The sequence below is a fragment of the Chiloscyllium plagiosum genome, chromosome 32 (assembly GCF_004010195.1).
Source record: "Chiloscyllium plagiosum isolate BGI_BamShark_2017 chromosome 32, ASM401019v2, whole genome shotgun sequence".
Classification (NCBI taxonomy): Eukaryota; Metazoa; Chordata; class Chondrichthyes; order Orectolobiformes; family Hemiscylliidae; genus Chiloscyllium; species Chiloscyllium plagiosum.
Genome location: NC_057741.1, coordinates 42,728,225 through 42,755,285, shown reverse-complemented (window position 1 = coordinate 42,755,285; position 27,061 = coordinate 42,728,225). Strand labels below are relative to the sequence as shown.

At 39.5% G+C, this 27,061-nt stretch overlaps 1 protein-coding gene across 1 annotated transcript in view; it reads right to left on the bottom strand.

Moving 5' to 3' along the window:
• Positions 1-27,061, bottom strand: part of srp72 (signal recognition particle 72) — a 75,623-nt gene that overhangs the window by 21,146 nt on the left and 27,416 nt on the right. Inside the window, exons 4-14 of the mRNA XM_043673969.1 lie at positions 26,552-26,583; positions 23,690-23,814; positions 23,539-23,596; positions 21,828-21,959; positions 17,831-17,959; positions 14,968-15,040; positions 14,724-14,788; positions 10,333-10,428; positions 9,942-10,045; positions 1,043-1,120; positions 162-299 (exon numbers count right to left, since the gene is read on the bottom strand). Coding sequence (XP_043529904.1) covers positions 162-299; positions 1,043-1,120; positions 9,942-10,045; positions 10,333-10,428; positions 14,724-14,788; positions 14,968-15,040; positions 17,831-17,959; positions 21,828-21,959; positions 23,539-23,596; positions 23,690-23,814; positions 26,552-26,583 — 1,030 coding nt within the window. The remainder of the gene's footprint in view (positions 1-161; positions 300-1,042; positions 1,121-9,941; positions 10,046-10,332; positions 10,429-14,723; positions 14,789-14,967; positions 15,041-17,830; positions 17,960-21,827; positions 21,960-23,538; positions 23,597-23,689; positions 23,815-26,551; positions 26,584-27,061) is intronic.

Genomic DNA, 27,061 nt, shown 5'->3' with positions numbered 1-27,061 from the left:
TCAATGCTTCCACGTCCTTCCCGAAATATGGCAACCAGAACTGTAATATTCCAAGTGTGGCTGCACCAGCGTTTTGTATAGATTTCAAGATGGCTCTCGCTCAAAATCAAAATTTTTCCATTAAATTAAAAAAAGTGTCATTTCAATTCTTTTCTACATACCCACGTTCTTTCAGTTGGCTTTCACCTGCCACCTTTGCGGCCTTTTTCCTTATGTATGTGGCACCATGTGAATTTTCTAAGGCATCGATATCAACTTTGAAAGACATAGTATCAGGTGACGGCAAGTGCTTGCTCAATCTGGACACACTGTTTAGGATTTAGGTTGTTCATTAAGTTATTTAATCTATCAACAGAAAAACCAGTGACCCTCTGTCTCTATTCATTTGGGAATCCTTTTAAATGGCTTTTCACCCTCAATCACTCAATCTAAACTCTCATTTGTGTTGGCACTTGTTTCCCTCCCTCACTCTGAATGCTATGTTTTGGATTTTTTGATTAATTCATTCACGAGATGAGGCCATCTCGGCCAGTATCTACTGCCCTTCCCCAATTGTCTAGAGAACAGTTAAAAGTCAACCCGTTGCTATGAGTCTGGAATCAATAAAGTGTGGCGCTGGAAAAAGCACAGCAGGTCAGGCAGCAACTGAGGAGCAGGCGTGTTGATGTTGCAGGCATAAACCCTTTATCCTAAAATGTCAACTCTCTTGCATCTGCAGTCTTTCCCATCTCCTATGAGTCGAGAGTTACATGTAGTCCAGAACAGATAAGGAAGGCAGTTTCCTTCTCTAAAGGACATTAGTGAACCAGGCGAGTTTTCCCCAACATAAAGAGAAAATGCTGGAAAATCTCAGCAGGTTTGGCAGCATCTGTAAGGAGAGAAAAGAGCTGACGTGTCAAGTCTAACTGACCCTTTGTCAAAGCTCAACAATTTTCCCAACAATTGACAATGGCTTCATGGTCATGATAAGACTCTTAATTCCGCCATCTGGCACATATGTGCTACATACAAGCGCGAATGCTTGTTTCATAAAAAAGGATACGTCTTGGCTTTTTCTGAGTTCACCAATGAATATGCAGAGATGAGCTGTGCCAAAGTCCGAACATCCTCAGGATTTTGCCTGCAAAGACAAAATTGGAATGTTCTAGTGATTAACCCAAAGCATTTCACTTTTACTTCACTTTTTTATTTTCATGAATGCAAACACCAAAAATTTTGACTTCATCTCTTAAAATGGACTTGCAAACAAGGGCACAGGACCATTTTCTACACATTGTAAATGAATACACAAATATTCACAACAGTATAATTCACAGTATGTTTGCAAATAGCAGAAATAGAAACATCAAAAATATGAGCATAAGTAGGCCATTCAGTCCTTCAAGTTTGCTCTGCCATTCAGTATAATCATGGCTCATCATCCAACTCAACACCCTGATCCTGCTTTTCTCCCCACACACTTGGATTCCTTTGCGCCAACAAATATAACTACCCCTTCTTGAAACCACAATATTTTGGCCTCAACCATTTTCTGTGGCAGACAATTCTACAGGCTCAACTTTCTCTGGGTGAAGAAATGTCTCATCGCTGAGCTAAATGGCCTACCCCTTAGACTGTGGTTCTGGATTCCCCAAATATTGGAAACATTCACTCTGTCTAGTCCTGTTAGAATTTTATAGATTTCTATGAGATCCTTTCTCATTCTTCCAAACCCCAGTGAATATTAACCTAACCGATCCAGTATCACTTCATATCTCAGTCCTACCATCCCAGGACTCTATCTGGTAATTCTTTGTTGCACTCTCTCCATAGCCAGAACATTGCTCCTCAGTTAAGGAGGCCAAATCCGCACAATGTCCCAGGTGTGGTCTCACTAAGGCCCTGTACTATTACAGCATCTATCTCAGCTCCAGTACTCAAATCTTCTAGCTATGAGTACCAACATACTATTTGCCTTCTTTACCACTTGTTGCACCCAACTGCTTACTTTCAGTGACTGGTATACAAGGACTCCCAGAACTCACTGCACGTCACCCTTTCCTAATTGCCATTGAGATAATCTGCTTTCCTGTTTTTGCTATCAAAGTGAAAAACCTCACAATTACCCACAATACACTTTATCTTCCAAAAACTGCAACACACATTTGTACACACTGCAACATATCCAAATCACATTTAAGCATCACTGCATCGTCCTCACAGCACAACCTCTCACCCAGCTTTGTACTGTTTGCAAACTTTGAGCTTTTATGTAAAGGTCCCTTGTCTAAATCATCAATTTGCATTATGCATCGCTGGTTTCTAAGCACAGATATCTGCAGTACCCCACATCCCACTGCCCACCACTCAAAAGTCCCATTTATTCCTAATCTTGATTTCTTGGTTGCCAGCAAGTTTTCCATTCATGTCAATACATTACCCCCAATTCTGTACACTTTAAATAGTCAATATTCAAAAATTAATGGCTTTACACAACATGATGGAGCCCTTACAAACAACACAATAATGGCTTTGGTTATCAACACACTGATTTTCCCTGTCTTTGCATTAAAGAAGAGTTTATTTTTTATTCGGTCAGTATCATAGAGATCAATAAATAGCCGCTATTGCACAACACATTTGGCACCAGTGAACTCAAATGTCAGCCTGCTACTTTGTGGGTGGATCATACTCTGTGGTTTTATACCAAGTTAACAGAATAACAAAAATCTTTTCTCACATTTAACATGGTTCAGGAGTGACTGTCCAAATATGAAAAACCTCGTTCCAGCTCCTCTCAGGAATTAAATAACAAAGAAAAGTTACAGCCCAGGAACAGGTCCTTCAGCCCTCCAAACCCGGGCCGATCCAAATCTGTCTAAACCTGTTGCCCAATTCCTAAGGACCTGTATCCCTCTGCTCCCCACCTACAAACGCATCTGTCCAGACGCATCTTAAATGAATCTACCGTGCCTGCCCAATGTAGAGGAGGCCACACCGGGTGCAGCGGATGCAGTAAATGATGTGTGTGGAGGTGCAGGTGAATTTGTGACGGATATGGAATGATCACTTGGGGCCTTGGAGGGACGTGAGGGGGGAGGTGTGGGCGCACCCCACCACCAAGGATATAGTTCCCTCCCCTCCCCTATCAGCGTTCCAGAAAGACCACTCCCTCGTCAGGTTCACCCCCCCCCCCCACCCACTTCTGTTCGCAGAAGTGCGACTGCAACGGTGATCACTTTGCATGTTTCGTTCTGCCCATGCGCCGCTGTCTCCACGCTGTTCTGTGCATGCGCATGGCTCCAATGTCAGCTGCCATCAGGGCATGAGGGATGTACACTACCATACACTAGAGCAGCTTAATCTCCAAAATTAAGCTAATGAACGCTCATTGCTCTCCCTCAGTCGAGAATATTCTTGCAAAGTTCCTGAATAAGTCCTGCATAATTCCTGCAGGACTACACAACTCTTACACATACCATTTGCCTTTCTAATTAGTTTTTGTACCTGCATACCTTACAATCTAAACCAACCAACCACAGCCATTCACTTCTGCAACCACAACTGTTCCTGACGGTGATGACGACGACGACCCTCTGACCCTGCACTAATAATATCTTTTCAATGTAATATGCTAAATTTACCTTTGTTTGTTGATAAAAAGGATTTAAACCTACATTCAGGCTGTGCTATACATTGTGTTAGTTTTTTTAGGGTGAGTTTTGAGCAATTCTGAGTGTTATTTTCTGCTGGTCTGCCCCAACCTCATTTTTCCCATAGGTCCTATTATTTCTATTAAGCAAGGTTTCGCTGGAACATAACTACACAGTGTTACAGCAGAACTACTTGGATTGCAAAAGTGTTCTAATTGTTCAGAAGTATTTAACAGAAGTGTATGCTATTAAGGTACTGTATACTTTAAATTAAACAAATGTTTGAGCATTATTTCCAACCAAGGTTCACAGTTAATGCGCCTCCTACCAGTACAGTATGAATAGTGAACTGAAGATCCCTTTAAAACCAACAGCTTCAATCAAGTTTATAAAGTACTCCTCTGGGCCAAGCATGAAGATTCTGTTCAGAAGTCATTCTAGTCTTTAAAAAGGGACAATATGGTGAGTTTTGAAAAGATTTGTAGCTCAGGTTGAGGTTCTGGATGTAGGTTTGCTCACTGAGCTGGAAGGTTCATTTCCAGATGTTGCATCACCCTACTAGGTAACATCTTCAGTGGACCTCAGGCGAAGCAGTGTACACGATTCCTGCTTTCTATTTATAGGTTTGGGTTTCTTTGGGTTGGTAATGCCATTTCTTGTTCTTTCTCTCAGGGAGTGGTAGATGGGGTCTAACTCAATGTGTTTGTTGATAGAGTTCCGGTTGGAATGCCATGCTTCTAGGAATTCTTGTGCTTATCTAAGATGGATGCGTTGTCCCAGTTGTCCAATCAAGCTACTGGACCTATGTTTTACCACCCACTTCACCTTCAACAACAAAACCTACAGACAAACCAACAGAACACCCATGGGATCTCCGATATCAGGGTTCTTAGCAGAGGCAGTAATGCACAGACTCTAACAAACAGCTCTGCAAACCATCCAATGCAAGCTTTGGGTCCGCTACATGGGCAACACCTTTGTCATCACTAAATGAAACAAATTAGAGGAAACCTTCAAGACCATCAATAATACCCTTATTGGCAATAGATTCACTAAAGAGGAGGAAAACAACAACAAACTGCCATTCCTAGATGTCATAGTAGAGCAAACAGCCAATGGGGAACTTCAAACCAGCGTCCACAGGAAAACAACACATAGGGACCAAATATTGAACTACAGAAGCAATCATCCCAACATCTACAAACGAAGCTGCATTGAACCATTATTTCAACAAACCAACACACAGTGCAGCGCAGAGGAACTACGCAGAGGAAAATCACCTATACCAGGTATTCAAAAAGAATGGGTACCCAATGAACACAGTCCAGTGATTTCTGAGCAACAAATCCAAACAAACAGACAAAACACATCCAGAAGCCACTCTCTCCTACATCAAATACGCCTTGGAAATGACTGCCAGACTGCTCAGACCCCTTGGCATCAAGGTAGCCCACAAACCCACCAACACACTAAAACAGCAGCTAATTAACTTGAAAGACCCCATACAGACAAGCAAAACTAATGTCATTTACAAAATACCATGCAAGAACTGTAACAAACACTACATTGGACAAACAGAAAACTAGCCACCAGGATACATGAACATCAACTAGCCACAAAACGACATGACCCTCTCTCACTAATATCCTTACATACAGATAAGGAAGGATATCACTTCGACTGGGACAACACATCCCATCTTAGGACAAGCCAAACAGAGACATGCACAAGAATTCCTAGAAGCATGGCATTCCAGCCGGAATTCTACCAACAAACACATCGAATTAGACCCCATCTACCACCCCCTGAGAAAAAGGGCAGGAAAATAACATCACCAACCCAAAGAAATGCAAACATATAAAAAGAAAGCAGGAATCATGTACACTGCTTTGCCTGAGGCCCACTGAAGATGTTACCTAGTAGGGAGATGAAAGATCTGGAAATGAACCTTCCAGCTCAGCGAGCAAACCTACATCCAGAAGGGACAATATGTTCCAGCTGCATTGCCCAATTGACTAGAAGCCAGTAATTCTAAAGTATGGCTGTAAGGCGGAGAAGATTCAGGACTGATTTGAGGGGGAACTTCTCCCAAAGGATTGTGAAACTGTGGAATTCCCTGCCCAGTGAAACAGCTGAATCTACCTCGTTGCATGTTTTAAGGCAAAGGTAGATTTTGAACAGTAAAGGAATTAAGGGTTATGGGGACAGTCGGGTAAATGGAGGTGAGTCCATGATCTAATTGAATGGGTGCAGCAGGCGAATTGTTATGTGTGTAATTCAGCATTTAACATTTTCTAAAATCATATTCCATTCTGTTTTATGTGGAATCTTAATGTCAGCACCTTACTTGCTGCTGGAATGAACAATTATTACTTTCAGTGTATTTTCAGAAGATAGCCCAACCAGTCATTTAAAAACAGCAAAGTGATCTTTGCCATCTATTTGAAAATAAGAACATCAAGTCACAAATTCATATTCAAGTATTGCTTAAACAAAACATGGTGTTGAACCTTTTTGCCTTGCTGTCATTAATAACAAAGATAAGAACTTGAGAATTTCAAAGTTAGCTACAATTTACACCATATGAGGAAAGGTGCCAACTGGTTGCCAAGTCATCTGATTGGTTGTGATGTTGCCAAATGATATGCATCAGGGAGTTACTGCTTTCAATGTTTTTTATATTTTTAACACGTGTCATGCTAAATGGATTCCTGTTTTCTACAGATATTAGTGTTCCTGTGTGTGAACATATGCAGCTTCTAGAAAACGCATGTCAACTTTCTAATATTGAATTGGGTTTTCAGAGTTATTCTTAGCAACATTTGTAATTATCCAGCAATTGTTACTGAAGCACAGAATGACATTTAACTTTGGACCACATGTTTGGAAGCATGGGCTACTTGAACAAGGTCAGCATTCTGCGACTGTGAATAGGTGAATGGGCATGCTGTTTGACACAGTCTTCCTGGTATTGGAATATATCCTTATGCATCTAGCCTCATACCCTGGGCAACTGATAAATCACATTCAACATTTTTTTCCCTGCAGCGGTGATAACTCAGCCCTGTTATCAATGAACCAGCCACCTTGTGTCTATAATCAACTGGTGAAAGCATCTGGAGACAGACAGTTGAAGCAAAGTCTGGCAGAAGATTCTCGGATCATCTCAAACTGGTTGGCAGTCAGATAACTTGCTTGTTAAACAGCACCCACGCTTTCAAACTCTGCTTTCAAAACAACTCTCTCACACATTAGATTACAGTTTTAGTTAGTAGTGTTACACGTTGATAATTTATAATTCCATAATTCCTGGGCTGTAAATTTTCTTTGTTATTTTCCTTGTCCTCTTTGTTCTACATAGCTAGAGTCCAATTCCTTGTAATTAATTGTAATTCCTCTCCAAGTACAAAAACTTGGTCCATGCTTTCCATCTGGGTCTGAAATAGGAAACTTTGCATACTTCATAAAATCTTTTAACTTTTATGATGACTCTGGGAATTGCAGGTGTAATTGTCAGCACACTGCCGCAGTGACTCAGAATAAACATAAATTCTCAACTGGCATATCAAGGAAAGGGAGATCATTAGTCTGCTCCATTTACTGTGAATGTGGAACATATGCTCAGGACTAGTTCCACTCTCGGTCCAGGTCATGTTTGGTTCTGTAGTTTCAAAATCTTTAAGATCAACCTCAAGTGGTGTTTAATCTATCTAAAATTACCCTGGAGTGTAAAGTGTCAAAAATATTTGAGCAACAGATAAGACTAGCCATTTCACACTGATACAGTGAAACTACAGACTTTAGAACTTCAATAACTTCATGGATTGAATGAATCAGTAATAACTCTTTCTTGAATAAATAGTTTTCCTGAAAATGAAAGGGACAATAAGAAGTTGTGAAAAAGGAATTAAAAGTAACCTGCTGATTAACTATCTCTGGAAAGAAAGAATCAAAGGAACATAAACAAGCTCTTTCCTGGGAGGAAAGAGATAACATGGCTTATAGTTTGCTGCCTCATGAAAATGGGTAATTAAGACTGCCTGCAGAAGAAATATACTGAAGCAAAGGGGTTATTTGTAGGATGGACTGTTTTAAACAGACAACTAACCTGAATGCAACAAGAAAAAGGAGAGTTACTTCTGATATGAAATCAAGCTACAGACTTGAGGTCCACAAAAATGGAATCAATACTGGGAGGAAACAATCTTAAGGTTATCGATAACGTCACACCACAAACTTGAAAGAGAGAAAATTGTTTAAGAATCCAACATTCAAGGATTGAACCCTTTAGATCTTTTCTGGCTAACTTATAACTCTCAAACCCCCTAACTGAGCCTTCATGCCTCATCCTCACATAAGCCTTCTTCTTTCTCTTGACAAGAGCTTCAACTTCCTTAGTAAACCATGGTTCCCTCTCTCAACAACTACCTCCCTGATCATTTGGCTGATTATTTCATGGACTCAGCTCCACTGATCTGCCTGTTCATCTTTAATTCCTTTACTGTTCGAAAAACTTAACATTCAACGAGGTAGCCTCAACTGCTTCCCTGGGCAGGGAATTCCACTGATTCATAGCCCTTTGGGTGAAGAATTTCCTCCTCAACTCAATCCTATATCTGCTCCCCCTTATTTTGAGACAATGTCCCCTGGTTCTACTTTCACCCAGCAGTGGAAACAACCTACCTGCTTGTATCTTGTCTATTCCCTTCATAATTTTACGTTTCTATAAGATTCCTCCACCCCTACCGCTCCATTCTTCTCATTTCCAATGAGTATAGTCTCAGTGTATTCGGTGTCTCCTCATAAGCCAACCTTCTCAACTCGGGAACTACCCACTGAACCTCCTCTGCACCCCCCCCCTCCACATTGTGAGTATATCCTTTCTCAAGTAAGGAGACGAAAATTGCACACAGTACTAACAGAATCATAGCTAAATTCCACCATTAATCAGGTAATACCCAAGTTGAGTTGTGAGGCTTAACTTGCTTATTTGAGGGGTCTTATTTTGGTTGCTAAATACCATAAAGTTTAAATCAATGTTGCAGCATTTGTCTGTGGGATTTCTTAATAAGTAGCCAAATTAAAGGTAACTTCTGGTCATTTACCTACAACACTACTGTACAGAAAGAGCATATTTTTCAATAACAGGATACTTAATTTGAGCCATAACATAGTTCATACTACCACACAAATGAGTAATGTAGTTTATCAGTTGCCCAGGATATGATGCTAGGTTTCCTTCATGTTTACAGTGGGTTTTGACGCAGAGACTGGAGATCCCTTCCAAGCTGGGGAAGAACTGAACATTTCTCTCTCTCTCTAACGTATTCCCAACTCCAACTTGTTCAGTTACCTGAGAACCAATCCCAGTCTAAGGACTAGTGACCAGTTGCTATCCATGAGTGTGTCTCGGTCATTCGCCTGTCATTAATTGGTCATTAGCCCTTAGGCCAATCAAATTTTTGTTGCCATCAAAAGTTGCATCTGTCACACCCCATCAGCTCCAAATCATCTGCAGCTCAAACTCAAATTACTGCTTATTCAAAAAGTGATTACTAATGCTTTTTATGGTGTCAGGCAAATAGCTTTTCAAAACATTATCCATGTTTTCAAAACACTGCAAAACAGCTTTCTCATTTCCATTCACAATTTTTTCCTTAATGAAAACACAAAATAAAAAGATATGATCCTTAGAATTCTTTCATGGGATGAATCACAAAAAGCTAGCTCTCAAGTTTAACCGATAATAGGGAAGGCAAATGGACTGTTGGCCTTTACTTCAAAACGAATAGAGTATAAAAAAAGGAAGGTTTTGCTAAAACTATACAACATACAAATCAGAACTGTGAACAGTTTTAGTTGCCCCCTCAGTAAGACGGAGATGAGGAGGATTTTTATCTCAGTGTAGTGAATCTATCAAGACAGATTTTTAAATTGGCAAGAGCATCAAGGATTATGAAGATAAGGCATGAAAGTGGAGGTGAGCAAGTTTTCATCTCTGAATGGCAAAGCAGACTCGTTAGGCCAAATGGCGATAAGACATAGGAGCTGTATGTCTTACTATGCTTTTCCAGCTTCACATCTATTGACCGTGGGACAACAGATTGCTGGGGTAATGCCTCAACCAATCAGAGCTGACTTGAAAGCCTATCAGCAGCCTTTTCTCATGCAGGTGAAAAGTGCTTTTTTTGTTTGTCCTGATGAATAAAAGACAAAAAGCTTTGAAATCAATACTCAAAATTCATACCTGAATAACTCATTTTATTGCAATCTAAATTGCTAAAACATATGAAAATAATAAAACCATACCTCCAAAGTTGCTCCAAATCACTGATTGCTTCCTTCTGCCGCCCATACTTCAACTTAAAATTGGCTGCTTCTCTGACTAGTGACAAATGAACTGGAGTGTTTGGCTAAAATTTAAAAAGAAAATAATTCAAAGTGCCATATTAGAAGGTCTACTTTTGATACAGTATTTACTCTTTGAATCTAAGGAAAATATGAGGCAGTTTTGGGAAATTTGCATTAACTTTTTTTTAAATAATCTGGCTCTTTCCTGTGTATGAGCAATTGTATTTTGTACACCTGATATATTTTAGTTTGAATTAATACCATTCTGGTAGTGATGTGAGCTATTTCTTTATCTTGTAATTAACATTTTGCTGTCATATTCACATTTAAGTACACAAAAGATATTTACCTGGTGTTCTTGGTACCACTGGATAGCCTGGCAGAAAATCTCTATTGCACTATCAATATCTTCCTCATGGCTGTACATGGTAACCAACGCAGAAACCTGTTAACACATAATATTGCAATTCCATTGCTCAGAATTTAACTTGCAATTTCAGAATAGCTGCTCATCCTTCTTAGTGAAACTAAGAATTTCAGGCCAGGAAAGTCTCCAAGAACATCTTCAAAATAATTATTTTGGTGCACAACTGTTCACACAGCATGGAAGAGTGTTCACAAAATATAAATTATATCAATACCCTAATAATTAAACCTTCTTAGACATAATTACACAAAAATACAAACATATATACTGTACACATAAAAAACACTCAAAATGAAATCAAACCCTGCCACAAAAGTACCACTGAATCCACGACAGAATCTTATGCTCCAATTGGTTTCTTCCAGAAACCATAGACTTATCTTCAGTTCCATATCCTTTCTAGGATGTCCAGACATGCACCAAGTACTTGGACCAGTTTCCCCTGCCTACTCACCGTAAAACAAATTATTGTTTACTTCATACAACTATCGCAATGCTGCTGACTCTGTGGAACTGATGTATAAAATTAACGTATACAATCTGCACAAGATCCAGGCGTTGGAGATCACAAGGCACAGCACCAGCATCTGAACCAACAGCATTCAGAACTGAGAAAAGCTAGATTGAAGAAGCTTTCTACGTTGCTCAATTTTAGTGGCATTTTGCAGAATTGTTGACTATTTTGCCACAGAATGCAGTAGGAATTGCAAATTATTTTTAATATTTGGATTTAAGTAACACAACGTTCTCAGAGTAAGAAATAGGCAGATAAGTGAATGGTGATTAAGTTGTTAGACTGCATAGAAAACATCAGTTTAAGCATTAAACAATTTGCAAGCTGGTCTAGATAATTAAAGTCATCTCACATCCTAGATATTACTGAATTCTTTGTTCTCCATCTGCTTATGAACACAGTAAACTAGAAAGATTCCAACAAAGGAAGGTGTGTCAAATTTTCTTATGAAACACAATCCTGCACAAGCAATTCTGTTTTGATAATAGTGTTTGGTTCATCATGTGGGACCTGGACCAAGTAGAGGTGGAGATACCCTCCCTATTGGTAAAAGGGTCAAGCAACAGAGGAACTGATTAAATATGATTAGCAGAAAAACCATAGATAGCATGGGAAAAACATGGGCATTTAGTAGAGGCAAAATCAATTACGGCTTTCGAAAAGAAAATGGTAATTATCTGAAGAGAACAGATATGCAAGACTGTAGGGTAAAGGTAGGGGAGTAGATGAGCCGAGTGGCTGTCACAAAGAGCCAGCACAAACTTGATGTATAGGATGGCCTCCTTTTAAGATTCTATGATTCGACAAAAGCATTTGCTTGATTCAGATAGTCAGAGGTGCTTGAAGAACATTAGAACTGTTACATTACAGAGAACCAGAGGTCACAAAAAACACAACTCTGGCAAAAAGCAGCTCAGCAGAATTGCAGAATTTTTTTTTTAAAAAAGATGTTGCCCAGCGTTCTGATGAGGGATCTGATGAGGGAGTTTCAGAAGAAATCGTCTCTCTGGATAGGGGCGGGGAGGGAAATATATATCTGATGGTGGGGCCAGTTTGTAGGTGGAGGAAAATGATGCGGTGTAAACTGAGATCAACAAGATCCACCCCCACCCAAACCCCTCAACCCCAACCCCCCATTCAATCTTGTTAAGTTATTGGTTACAATTTATTTATTGGTTACAACTTGGATTCAGATTGAGAAAATACACAGCAATATAAAAAGTTAAAAATGAAAAAAATTTAAATCAAATTAAATAAGGATGGAGGGTCAGATGGTGCATTGTTTCTGCATGAGGTGGGAGCTGATGGACCCCATTGTGGTTCCCAGTGACCATGTCTGGAGAAAACGTTGGCCGCTGAAATAACTCTGGCTCAGAGTCGACGAGCTGGAGTCGGAGCTTCAAACATTGTGACAGAAACAACGCACCATCTGACCCTCCATCCTTATTTAATTTGAGTTATAAGAAGAGGCTGGATCAGATGGGATGTTTTTCAATGGAGCGTAGGAGGTCAAGATCCTATAGAGGTTTATAAAGTCAAGAGGGGTATAAATAAGATGAATGGCAAGTGCGTTTCCCCTAGAGTGAGGGATTTCAAATTCAAGGGACATATTTTTAGAGCGAGAAGAGCAAGATTTAAAAAAAGACGTGACAGTTTTTTTTTTAAACAGAGTGGTTCATGTGTGAAATGAACTTCCAGAGGAAGTGGTGAATGTGGGTACAGTAACAACATTTAAAAGACACTTAGATAAGTACATGAAAAAGAAATATTTGGAGGGAGCTGGGACTAGTTTAGTTTGGGATTATGTTCAGCACAGACTGGTTGGACGCAAGGGTCTGTTTCCATGCTGTATGACTATCAGGAGAAAGGCCTTCCTGAAGAAGGGCTAATGCCCGAAACGTCGATTCTCCTGTTCCCTAGATGCTGCCTGACCTGCTGCGCTTTTCCAGCAACACATTTCCATGTATGACTCTATCACCCTCCTTATAACTCAAACCCTCCAGTCCCAGCAACATATTATCGAAATGGTGACAGGTTGCAGAGCTCTGGGATGCAGAAGGATCAGAGTGTCCTAATGCATGAATCAGAGAAGGTTCAAACGCAGCTACAGCAGGTAATCAGGAAATCTAATACAAAAGCCAAGATCCAGGGGTCACTGCTTAAACAGCAAGAGTTACCAATTTATGAGGAGCAAATATTTCCTCAAAACGTTTGGAACATTCTTCCTGAAAAGGCTACTAGAAGAAAATTCTTTGAATGTTTGCAAGACAGGGCAACCTTCTGGAATCTCAATCCTGCTCACAGAGAGCAGTGTCTATGCCTCTAACTGTACTATCTCCAATTACAACAACATTTTTCTTCTCTTTCACCCCCCACTTGAATGGCTGCCTGCACCCGGGTGCTGCAATCAGTCAGCTCATCCTCCTGGCAGTCCCCATTCCCATCCACACAAGGAGCAAAACTCTTGAACCTGTTGGACAGGTCTACCTCCTGGATCCCTCTACCTGCCTCACTCACATTCACACATTCCTGTTCCTGACCACTGGCTGATTTCGAGTTGGTTAGTTTTAGGGGTGTAACTGTCTCCTGAAATACAGCGTCCTTCCAAGCCTCTCATCATCCTGACTTGGAACGAAATTACCGTTCCTTTATAGTTGCTGGGTCAAAGTACTGAAATTTCCTCAGAGCATTTCAAGTCTACGTACAGCACATGGAATTGCAGTGGTTTAAGAAGTCAGCTCACTACCACCGTCTAAAGGGTAACTAGAGATGGGCAATAAATGCTAGCCAGCAGCGATGGCCATGTCCCAGAGAGATAAAAAGAAAGCTTCATGAATCAGATCGGGTTTTATAACAACTGACAACTATAGCTATACAAAGTTCTGGTTGGACGACACATGGAACATAATGAATAATTTTTAGCACCAAATCTTAGGAAATATATGGCCTTACAGGGAGTACAGTATAGATTTTTGAAAATGATTTCTGGATTCCAAAGACAGATTACACCAAGCAAAACTGTATTCCCTGAAATTAAGAAGTTAAAGATGGTTTGAGCAAAGGTTTCAAGATATTAAGGGAAACCAGTAGAGTAGAGAGGAAAGCTATTTCCATTGGTTGAGGATTGCGAGGCAGTATCTACAAATTAGTAAGAATAAGAAATATATCGAGTGGTAGAAGTTTGGAACACACTTCCATAAACGACAACTAATGCTCAACCAATAGGAATTTAAACCTGAGGTTGCTTGATTTTTGCTAACCTAAGATATTAAAGAATATGAGGCCAAGAAGAATATACAGCATTAGGTTGCACAAGTGATTCTATTGTCTACCTCTGCTCCTGTGGATCACTAAATACACTGGTTACACATCTTAAAGCACAACATATCTCAATCACATCAGTTCGGACATTCAGAAACTGTGATGTCACTTGCACAAGTAATCCAGGGGCCCAGGCTAACGCTCTGAGGACATGCATTCAAATCCCACCATGGCAGCTGTTAAAATTTAAATTCAATGACTAAATTTCTAATCTCAGCAATGGCAGTGATTAAAAGTAATATCAATTGTTATAAAAACACATCTAGTTCACTCATGTCATTCAAGAAACAAAATCCGCTATCCTTACCTGATCTGGACTACAGGTAACTTTAGACCTGCAGCAATGTGATTGACTCTTATTTCCCTTCTGAACTGGCCTAGCAAGCCACTCATCTCAAATATAACTTGGGATTGGCAACAAATGCTGTCCTTGCTAATAATCCCCATTAGTTTTAAAATTACTGATTTTATAACTTACCATTCCTGGTTTATTTAACTTTTCATCAATTGATCTTAATATGTTGCAAGCTTTTGTAACGTGACCTTTAGAGAAAAAGCAAAATCACAAAGATACTTAAGAAATAGTTCAACATTAAGAAAACCACAAAACTTAGACTTACATTCCAGGACAACCTCCAAAAAAATACTTAACCAAATATCAAGAAATGAACTTTTATAATATCAATATGCCACAATACCAATATCTAAGGAAGGATACCAACCTTGGACCAAATATAATTGTGCTATTGTCATCTTAATTTCAACTGCACTTTCTGGATGCTGCTCCAAAACTTCCTTAAAGTTAAAATAAAAATTAAATCACTGATTAATAATTTATCTAACAACTCATTAGTAACCCATCTACTAAACAAACTTAGTAACAGGGAAATTTTAGGTTTAGAAACAATATGCTGCATATATAAACATGACAATCAATTTACAGATCTGTGCGCTCAGCTCATACACAAACACAGTTCCCTATTCCCACCTCCCGCACAGGTACACTTCACAATAAACAGCTCACACAAAGTCAACCACACTGCATTAATCTAGACTTGGATACAGGACAAAGGTATGGCCAACCATAACAATGATGCAAAAATTCCATCAGTGTTTACTGGCTCAAAATCTGGAACAGTATCTAATAACATTTTGCAACGTTGTCACATGGGCTATGAGGTTCAAGACTTGCGCTCATCAACACATGCACAAGAGCAAATAGGGATGGTAAGTAACTTTTAAGCGTGGATCAAGTAAAAATGAGACATTACACCAGTCAGGTCTGGTCCTGAACTTTGAAAAATGTGCCTGAAGTAATGTTATGGATAAATCAAGGACACAAAGACTTATCAGTTAAACACTTACCTTGTTTTGTGCATGGCCTTTTTTATTCTTGGAGTTCACTGTCACATTTTTTATCTTTAGATATGTGCACTAACAATAGATAGACACCAAGGCTTGGTGTGAAGATATAACAATTAAAGTGATAGCGAATTATCCAGATTAGCTGTGAGTGGTTTGAGTTCCATTGAAACTGACTATTTAGTGGTTCTATGCAGTGATGCAATATGAAATAATAAAAACCTTTGATTTCTCTATCAAGTCAAAATCCCATATTTTGACTTTGCAATGCATGCACTGTTGAAGTCCCTGAACCATAATCACCATGCAAGGTTTTTTCTACTTGAGCTTGAGAAATCTCCATAATAATAATCATGGACTGCTAGATTTTATAATTTGGCTTTTATGATAGAATCCCTACAGTGTGTAAGCAGGCAATTCAGCCTATCGAGTCCATATTGACCTTGTGAAAAGTATCGCACCCAGACCCACCTTCCTACCGTATCCCTTCAATCCTGCATTTAACATGGCCAATCCACCTAGCCAGTACAACCGTTAGGAAACTGGAGCACCTGGAGAAAACCCAAGCAGACATTGGGAAAATGTGCAAATATCACACAGACATGTGTCTGAGGTGGAATTGAAGCTGGGTACCTGGCTCTGAGGCAGCAATGCTAACCACTGAGCCACCGTGCCACCACCTTTAATGTTTCTCATAGTTTTACTCATCACATCTTTGGTAGCTCAGATCCCATGAAAAAGCCAATTTATAAGAGTTTATTACATCTTTCATAAACAGACTAAAGCATTTTATATACAATTCAGCATTTTTAACAACTGTTTTTGAAGTAACAAAGAGGATTGATGAGGGCAGAGTGGTAAATGTGATCTATATGGACTCAGTAAGGCGTGTGACAAGGTTCCCCATGGGAGACTGATGAGCAAGGTTAGATCTCATGGAATACAGAGAGCGCTAGCCATTTGGATACAGAACTGGCTCAAGGGTAGAAGACAAAGGGTTTTTTTTAAGACGCCTGTGACCACTGGAGTGCCACAAGGATCGGTGCTGGGTCCACAACTTTTTGTCACTATATAAATGATTTGAATGTGAGCATAAGAGGTACAGTTTGTAAGTTTGCAGATGACTCCAAAATTGGAGGTGTAGTGGACAGCGAAGAAGGTTACCTCAGATTACAACAGGATCTTGATCAGATGGGCCAATGGGCTCAGAAGTGGCAGAAGGAGTTTAATTCAGATAAATGCGATGTGCTGCATTTTGGGAAAGCAAATCTTAGCAGGACTTATACACTTAATGGTAAGGTCCTAGGGACTGTTGCTGAACAAAGAGATCTTGGAGTGCAGGTTCAGAGCTCCTTGAAAGTGGAGTCGCAAGTAGATAGGATAGTGAAAAAAGCTTTTGGAATGCTTTCCTTTATTGGTCAGAGTATTGAGTACAGGAGTTGGGAGGTTCATGTTGCGGCTGTACAGGATTTCGTTTAGGCCACTGTTGGAATATTGCATGCAATTCTGGTCTTCCTATCAGAAAGATGTTGTGAAACTTGAAAGGGTCAGAAAACAATTTACAAGGATTTTGCCAGGTTTGGGGGATTTGAGCTATAGGGAGAGTTGAATAGGCTAAGGCTGTCTACCCTGGAGCATCAGAGGCTGAGTGGTGGCCTTATAGAGGTTTATAAAATCATGAGGGGCACAGATAGAACAAATAGACAAAGTCTCTTCCTGGGGTGGGAAGGGCATAGGTTTAGGGTGAGGGGGAAAGATATAAAAGAGACCTAAGGGGCAACTTTTTCACAAAGAGGGTGGTACGTGCATGGAATGTGCTGCCAGAGGAAGTGGTGGAGGCTAGTACAATTGCGACATTTAAAAGGCATTTGAATGGGTAAAAGAAAGGAGGGTTTGGAGGGATATGGGCCAGGTGCTGGCAAGTGGGACTAGATTGGGTTGGGATATCTGGTCGGCATAGACAAGTTGGACCGAAGGGTCTGTTTCCGTGCTATACATCTCTATGACTCTATCACTCTAATAATCCACAAACAGCAAAAAGATAAATACACACAGCCTGCTTTCAGTCACATTCTCTATGTAAAATATGTATCGGATGCAAGAATAATCACTTTAAGTCAAAGAAGCTCAATCCATAAAAGCAACATCACTACAGGTGTGATTGAAACCACACTAAATCAAATTAATTATACCCTATGGTTCTACGTCTCCAAACTGACTTACCTCCAGGAGCTGAATAGCTTTGGTATGTTGTTTCTCACGGCAATATTGTGCTGCTTGAATTAATACTGGCAGTGGAGTCTGTGGATTCTGCTTCTGCAAACCTAAGGTTAGTTTTCGACACTGGTCTGCCTGAACACAAACAATGCACACTTTTTATTTCCAAGATTTAAAATCACATTGCCACTTATTAGAAAAACATAGATACAACACTTTAAGGACATTTCCCCACACCCCCCCCCCCCAAAGTCATTTTATTTAACCAATAATGTTAAATGTAGTGATACATCTTTCGTGAAAGTCATAATTAGCAACTGCATATTGTCAAAAAAGGACAGTGAGAAGCCAAAAGTTGCTATACACATTGATAAGAATGACATAGTTAGGGAAAGGGTTAAGGCTTTGCAGAATGAATGTACAAAGTTAGGTAGGATGGTGAAATGCAGAACCTCAAAAGGAGTAGACGGTCTAATGAGGACAGGTTGAGCGGATTGGACCTGTGCTCATTGAAACGTAGAAGAATGAAAGGATATCTTATTAAAACATACAAATTGTTCGGGATATACGCAGAAAAGTGGTTTCCCCTTGTGGGAGAGAATCTGGACTAGGGGTCATAATCCAAGAATAAATGATTACCCGGTAAGGACAGAGATGAGGAGGACTTTCTTCTCTCAAAGGTAGTGAATCTGTGGAATTCTGTAGAGAACTGTTTAGACAGGGTCATTAAATACGTTCATGTTACAGCTGTACAAAACTCTGGTGTGGCTGCACTTGGAGTACTGCGTACAGTTCTGGTCACTGCTTTATAGAAAGGATGTGGATGCATTGGAAAGGGTGCAGAAGAGATTTACCAGGATGTTGCCAGGTATGGAGGGTAGGCAGGTCTTATGAAGAAAGGCTGAGGGACTTGAGGCTGTTTTTGATAGAGAGGAGAGGGTTAAGGGGTGCCTTAACAGAGACATACAATATGATCAGAGGATTAGATAGGTTGGACAGTGTACAGATAGGTGGACAGTAAGAGCCTTTTTGCTCAGATGGTGATGGCTAGCATGAGGGGACATAGCTTTAAATTGAGGAATGACAGATACAGGACAGATGTCATAGGTAGGTTCTTTACTGAGAGAGTAGTAAGGGCGCGGAATATCCTGCAACAGTAGTAGCCTCGCCAAATTTAAGGGCATTTAAATGGTCATTGGATAAATATATGGGTGTTAATTGAATAGTGTAGATTAGATGGGTTTCAGATCAGTTTCACAGGTTGGCACAACATCGAGGGCCGAAGGGCCTGTACTGCGCTGTATTGTGCTATATTCAAAGTGTAGTTAGACAGATTTTTAATCAGTAAAGGAATCAAGGGAAAAGGCAAGAAAGTGCAGTTGAAGATTATCAGATCAATGATTATCTCACTGAATGGCAGAGCAGACCAGATGGGCTGAATGGCCTACTTTCCCTATTTCTCCTTATGGCTTGCTACCCCAGCATGATTCTGGTAAACCTTTGTTACACTCAATCCACAGACACAATGTCCGTTCTAAGATAAGGAGACTGAAACTACACACAATACACCAGATGTGCTCTCATTAAGACTACAGGGTTGGCCTGTACCTGGCCACAATAGATTGGCCCATGTCTGTTAACACAAAATTACTGATAGGTAGAAAGTAGAATCAATCAGCAGGATTTAAAACAAAATGGCAGACAGATACTAAGCAAAACAGCCTGCTCAGACACAGCAAAACATAAAACCAACATTGAACAAAGCACTCCCAAGGACAGTAAAATGGAACCAGCCTTTCCCCATTTGAAACAGTTCTGCTAAGATCTGAGATTTGATAAATGATTAATTCCAGCAACATTAAATGAAAGGGTAATTTTCCCAGTAAATAAACAAACACCAGGTGCAAAATATTATCTACCAGCTCCATAAACAGCTAACAGAACAACATCTCAAGCTATTTTGCATTAAATGTTCCTTTGAAATTAATAACCTATATTATTAAGCGATAGGTTCTAGTTAAAGGTTCTTCAGAATCATTGGGGCAGTTTTCAACATGAAAATAGATACACATAACCAATGATTAATAAAGGTATTAAAGGAAAAGCATTTAGACCTAGATGCGAAGTTAACCAGCTTTAGGGAATGACTTTTTTTACGCCCTGAACATCCCACAACTAACTTTAGCAAAAATGATTACAAATCTTTTAGCAATTAGCTAAAACTACTGTCTTATGTATTTTCACATATAATTAAGATGGTGGGAAATATAAGAGGACTAACTGAATTTGATAAAGGCAGCACATAGAATTTCTACTGTCCAGACTGATACAAAGTATTTATTCAACTCCTCTGACATTCCCTCGTTCGCCAATACTATTTCCCTATCCTTATTCTCTAAAGGGTTAACTTCACTTTTATCTCCTCCCTCTCAAAACTTGTGTTCGCCAACATTTTTGGGATGTTATTTTTGTCCCCTCCTTTATGAAGACAGAAACAAAATGTATTTAAAATGGGTCTGCAATCTCCTTGTTCCCCATTATAACTTACCCTGTTTCTGACTGTAAGGATACTAATGAACACAATTCCATTTTAGAACTAACAACAATGGATTCAAGGTTGCCATTAGGTAACTTTTTATTCCAGATGTATTTCAATCCAAATTTCACCACTGTAGGATTCATACGTCTGCCCCTACAGCATTATCTGGATCTCAGAATTACTCGGCCACAACTTCCTAATTTGGGCTCAATGCTCCACATTTTAAAGCCTCGGATCCCAAATGTTTCAAACATTTTGTCAATCTACCCTGCCACTTATGATTTGTGGACTTGTGCATATTTAATCCCAAATTGCTCTTTTCCTGCTTCAATTTAAGAAATGTGTTAAATAAGAAATGCACATGTACCTCTACAGCATAGAAGAGAAATGCAATAAGATGAACAGTACATGACCTGCAACTTTTCCTCCAGATCATGCACCATCACTTGGAACTATATCACTGTTCCTTCATTGTTGCTGGGTCAAAACCCTGGAATTCCCTTCTTAACTGGACTTAGTGTTTCCCACAAAGACTGCAGCAGGTCACTATTACCTTTTAAAGCAATTAGGGATACAAGACAGATGCTGGCCAAGCCAGAAATACCCACATCCTGTGAAATTTAAAAAAAAACACATTTTATAATCCGTATACACCAACGCTTCCTGGTGCAAAACCAAATTTTACCTTCATTTTCCCTCTGTTCCTATTGTTGATTTGCTAAGTATGGTGGGCTGACACTTTAAGATCTGATCACTTAACAACTTAATCTAACTTGCTGCTGCACAGTGAACGCCTCTTCAATAAAGCTCCTGCTGTTGTTAAAACATTTCGGTCTCCTGGCCATTGCTGAAACCTGACAATTTCTTTTACTCCAAGAGCTCTAACTTTGCTTATATGCTTGTTCCTCAATACTTCACCAAATTACATTGCAAGTCCAAATAAACACACCAATCACACTATTGTCAACTCTCTCCTCATTTTAAAAAAAAGTTAAACATGATTTCCCCGTACAAATCTGAAACATAATAAAAGTTGATCCAAATTGTCCATGGGGGGCTTTTAATTTTATCCTGAGCTACAATTTCTAAATGCTTTCCCACCTCCAAGGTCAAGGTCTTTTTCAGTCAACTTTGGGAAAGTTTAGATGTGCAATAGGTTTAAAGCAGGATAACAGGAGGATGGATTAAAACAAAACTTGTACTAGCTTAAATCTTCTACATTTGCTACTTTTTGCTTTTCTCAAAGATCAATGACCTGAAATGTTCAACTTGTATATTTATCTGGATTGGCTACCAACATTATGCAACAATCACAGTCGTGTCAACAGTTTAGCAAACATTCAGTCTGCACCAATTTGTCACTAGTGAAGTGGACAAATCTTTGGGGAAAAAAGAAACTTTTTGAGTTATCAGGTAGTTGTGGTGATGGGGTGCTTATTTAGGAAACAGAACATGTTCAATTACCTGATTTGTATGCATAGCCAACAAAGCCTTGTTGAATTCAACAATTTGTAGCTGTTTCTGAGTGAGTTTATGTTCCACACCTTCTGTGTTGGTCAATTTTACTTTCTTCTTGGAATCAAACACATTTTGGTCCTACAAAAGACAGTTTCAGTTTGGATTATAAGCTTTCAGCTTAAAGGCATGAAGCTACAAAGAGAACACTTTTGATGCGATGCAACTGAAGGGTAGAAACAATAGAAAAGTATCTCACAATACCCATTCAATCTTGACAGTAACCGCATCAACTCATTATGTTTAGTTTTTATTCACTATGAAACAACTTTTTTCTTTATACTTCACTCCATATGCTTTCCAGAGCATAGAAACACAGAAAAAAGGCAAGTCGCTTGGCCCTTCACGCTTGCTCTGTTATTCATTATCATTATGGCTGACCATCTAACTCGTATCCTATTCCCGCTTCCCCCCCCCCCAACCCTTTGGTCCCTTTAGCTCATGTGCTATATCCAATTCTTTATTGGAATTGTACAATTTTTTGTTTTTAACTGCTTTCTGTGGTAGCAAGTTCTACAAGCTTGTCACTCTCTGAGTGAAGAAGTTGCTCTTCATCTCAGTCCTAAATATTTACCTCATATCCTCAAAGCGTGACTTCTGGTTCTGCACTTTGCCCACTATCAGAAACATCCTTCCTACATCTACCTTGTCCATCCCTGTTAGAATTTTACAAGGTTGCTATGATCCTTCTTCATTCTTCTAAACTCCAGCAAAAATGATCCTAACCAATTCAAATTCGCAAACATCAGTCCTTTCATTCCAGGATTCGGGCTGGTAAACCTTTGCTGTACTCCTCTACACAGAAAGAACATCCCTCCTCAGATAGAGATCAAAACTGCACACAATATTTCAGAATCTTATATAATTGCAGCATGACATCCCTTCTCCTGTCCGCAAATCCTATTGCTATGAAGGCCAACATTTCATTTACCTTCTCTACAACCTGCTGCACCTGCATGCTTATACCAGTCGCTGAAGGTATAAGTGTTCTCCATTCTCAGTCAGTTGATAATTCCCAAATGGAAAACCTCATATTTAGTCAAATTATACTTCACCTGATATGCATTTGCTCAGCTTGTCCAAATCACATCTCTGCATTCTCCTCATAAGCTCACCTGCCCACTTAGCTTTGTGTCATCTCCAAATTTGAAGGTATTACATTTAGTTTCCTCATCCAAATCATTAACATATATTGTGAAAAGCTGGGGTGTCAGGATTGATCCCTGTACTCCAATAGTTACTGCCTGCCATTTGGAAAAAGATCCTTTTATTCCACTTTTTGTTTTCTGTTTGCCAACCAGTTCTTTTTTTATCCATCTCAATACACTACCCCAATCCCATGAACTTTCACTTTTTACATTAGTCACTTATGTGGGACTTTGTCGAAAACATTTTGAAAGTCTAAATAAACTACATCAACTGGTTCCACTTCATCAACACTACCAGTTAAATTCTGGAAGAATTCTAGTAATTTGTCAAGCACGATTCCCTCTTTGCAAATACATGCTGATTGTCCGATCAGGCCTCTTTGAACCCTATAATAGGCAAATCATTGAAATTCTGGAAAAAGCCTGGTTAAGGTTTGGTATTACGTTGATAATTAAATATCAATAGACATTCCTTAAAGTTGAGCCTGAACATGGACTCATGGATAAAGTACCTTGTTGAGGGTGATGATATTATTGGCAGTTACAGCAAGCAGTCCAACATCGGAGGGCCTTCAAAAGAGGAACAAAACTTAGACATGACTCCAACTCAGGAACATATTTTTAAACATTCTAAATATATGATCCCAACTTTTTATTGCTTACTTCAACTTTATCACTTGATTGTAAAGTTGCAAAGCATCATCATTCCACCCCTGGAGTTGCATAACATAAGCCATCTGAGCATGAATTATTGCCAGTTCAGCATCAATCTCTTCATCGCTTATATCCTATAAATGAAATGGATTATCAGTACATTAGAATTGCGTGTGTTCAGGAGGAAAATATATTCACCTTTTGAAATTAAAAATCAACATTTGGAAACTTTTTACAGAATGTACATTCTCAGCAAAGATTAGATTAGATTACTGTTTAGATTAGATTACTTAGTGTGGAAACAGGCCCTTCGGCCCAACAAGTCCACACCGACCCTCTGAAAAGCAACCCACCCAGACCCATTCCCCGACATTTACCCCTTCACCTAACACTACGGGCAATTTAACATGACCAATTCACCTAACCTGTACATATTTGCACTGTGGGAGGAAACCGGAGCACCCGGAGGAAACCCACGCAGACATGGGGAGAAAGTGCAAACTCCACACACAGTTGCCCAAGGTGGGAATTGAACCCGGGTCTCTGGCGCTGTGAGGCAGCAGTGCTAACCGCTGTGCTGCCGTGCCGCCTCAAGTGTCACATAACTGTTAGGATCCCAGATTTTATGTCACAATCCAGCCTGGGACCAGTTATCCAGAGAAATGAGAGTAGCAAGGCATTTAATGAGAGAATAAACCAATATTCCATCATTTTGAACAACCAACAATACTGTTACGATGCAGTAATAAAGTTATAACAGTAATACAAACACACACAACTTGCATTCTAACTTCCAGTTAGAACCAACCCAAGGTAAATAATGGCTCACAGACACACTGTAGTTGATCACCCACAGAGCACATCAAATGGCAACTGTGATAAAGACAAATCCTCACCAGATTTCTCATCAGTCATCCAGATGATAATGACACTCAGGATCCCAGTGCCTTCATTTTCAATGACCCAGCCTGGGAAGTCCCTTCAAAGCTCACATTCTGATAGTTCACTCTCCAATCAGGGCTGCACTTGCCTCTATTCTGGAAATTGCACTCCAGGACCTATTTAAAGGCACATCAGTTTATCTGTAGACAGCTAACCTCACTAAGCTGGTACTTTCTCTGCTTTTCTCTGAGCTCGAACCTTGCTCAGCTGCACAATGCCATTACGGCTTATTGACTCCCTTCACTTTTGCTCTCAGCCAAACGGAGCTATTAATGACCTCTAGCCTTTTACAGCTCCCACAGCTGCCAGGGCTTTTCCTGAACCCTAACAGCAAAATCCAGTATGCTTCCCAACTCCACATACATCTTCCGAGTCCTAACAGCTTGGAGCAGCACTTTATTGGGATGCAGCCTCTTATTTCTGTGCCTCAGCACCTAACTAACAGCTATGACCTTATATTTGACTGCTTCCATCCAAATATCTAAAACTGACTGTTCAGTAATCTTGGAATTGTTGAGTGGCCTGTTGAAAACTTTGTCTGGATTAGAGTGGTGCTGGAAAACAAGCCCCATTGTTATTAATAAGAAATTTTGAATGTAACCAACAAAACCAATATGTAAATGCAGCAAACTGTTTTAACTTCTAAATGTTGCAAAATTCAGATGGCTGGCTTGCACAGTGCAAGAATTAATACAAAAAGAAAATGTCATCACACAATGAATCAGGATATGCCATATTGTTGCACAAATGCTTTCAAAGTTTCAACCAGTAAACCAATCCTGCATGTAATATCCAGTAAAAGTTCAGGTAGACTATCAAATATTGTTCACATTGTCACTGGTACCAACACTCCCACAATTTCCAATGCAACCGGTGCACCTGCAAGCTGAGATTATTATGGCCCTTGTTCCAAAGTAATATATCGCTAGCATATTTTAGAATTAGAAAAGAAAGCAATAGGGATAAGGATCACATAATGAAGTAACAAGGGGTGAGTTGAAGGGGAATTTCCAATCTACCCCAAATGACACCAGATGGAAGCACAGTATCTTTCTAAAATTAAAAAATTCCAAGGGATTGCCTGCAGTTAGGGAAGTTTCAAAGTAGCAGCAACAGGAGATCCTGCTGTGAAGACAGCGTGTGGAAGCAGTTGTGCACAAAAGTCAAAGTCAAAAAACATGTAAAGGGTTAAATGAAATACTAATACTGGAATATTTGGAAAACAATTCATACTACTGTAGGCAAACAAAATAACAATTTGTCAATTATAAATTAGAAACACTTTAGAGCACTCAAAAATGTCAAAATCAAGGCTGCTTTTCGTAAACATAATTTACAATCTAAAAATATTTGCCTTGCATCTAAATTGAAAAACCTGCACCAAAAAAAGTATTGAAGCATATTTTGTTTAAAGTTTTCTATCAAACATACTTCTTATTTGTAACTTTTTGATCATCCTTTTTTAAAGGGTGATCCTCTTTGTTGGTATGTGGTCTCATGGATGCCGGCAGCACTTCAACGGGCATCACTTGCTGGGAGCACCACAGAATAAAACAGGTATCCTTCAGAGATACCTCTCAGCCTAATCCAACAATGCTAAGAACAATTATTGCACCTTATCAAGATACACCAATTCTCCAGGAAAAGGAATGAAACCATGGACCTTCCTATCAATACCATGGCATGAGCAATACATTGAATAGAAGGTTATTTCATTCTTAAGGGACCTTCATAAAATTGACACAAAAGTACAACACTGCATTCCTGTTGGAAAAATATTGTAAACCATCTTGTTTATTTCTGAGCTGAAAGAATTTGAGACCCAAGTTGCCTTCTGTGCCACTATTATGGAGAGAACCTATATCAATCTACACTAAAATCAATATATTTTAGTCAGTCAGTCTAAGATCACTACTTTGAAATACTCACAGTATCCTCTGAATAAGACTGTCGACAGAGTTCTGAAACAAAAAAGCATATGATGAATACAAGACTCAATTTTTATTGACTCCTACTTGTGCTCAGTACTTTGTTGGGTTTTATTGTTATTTTTAATGTTATAACACACATGATTCATTTATCAATTTGTAGCAAATTAGTGACAGCGTTAATGCCATGAGACTAACATTCCAGGCTAATGATCTGGGAACTTGGGTCCAAATCCCACCACTGTAACTGGTGGAATTTCTTTTTTAATTAGCCCAAGGATGTGGGCTTCAATAGCTGGCCTGTCTGTAGTTGCCCTGACAAAGGTAACAGTGAACTGGCTTCTTGAACTGCTGTAATCCATGTGCTGTAGGTCACACTTTAGGTACAAGGCAAATTGGTTACAGTCAGGGGATGGAAAGGGAACTAGCAGACAGTACAGGGATCACTTGTGGCTGTTCCTTTCAATAACAAGCATACCATTTTGGATACTATTTGGGGGGGGAGGGGGGG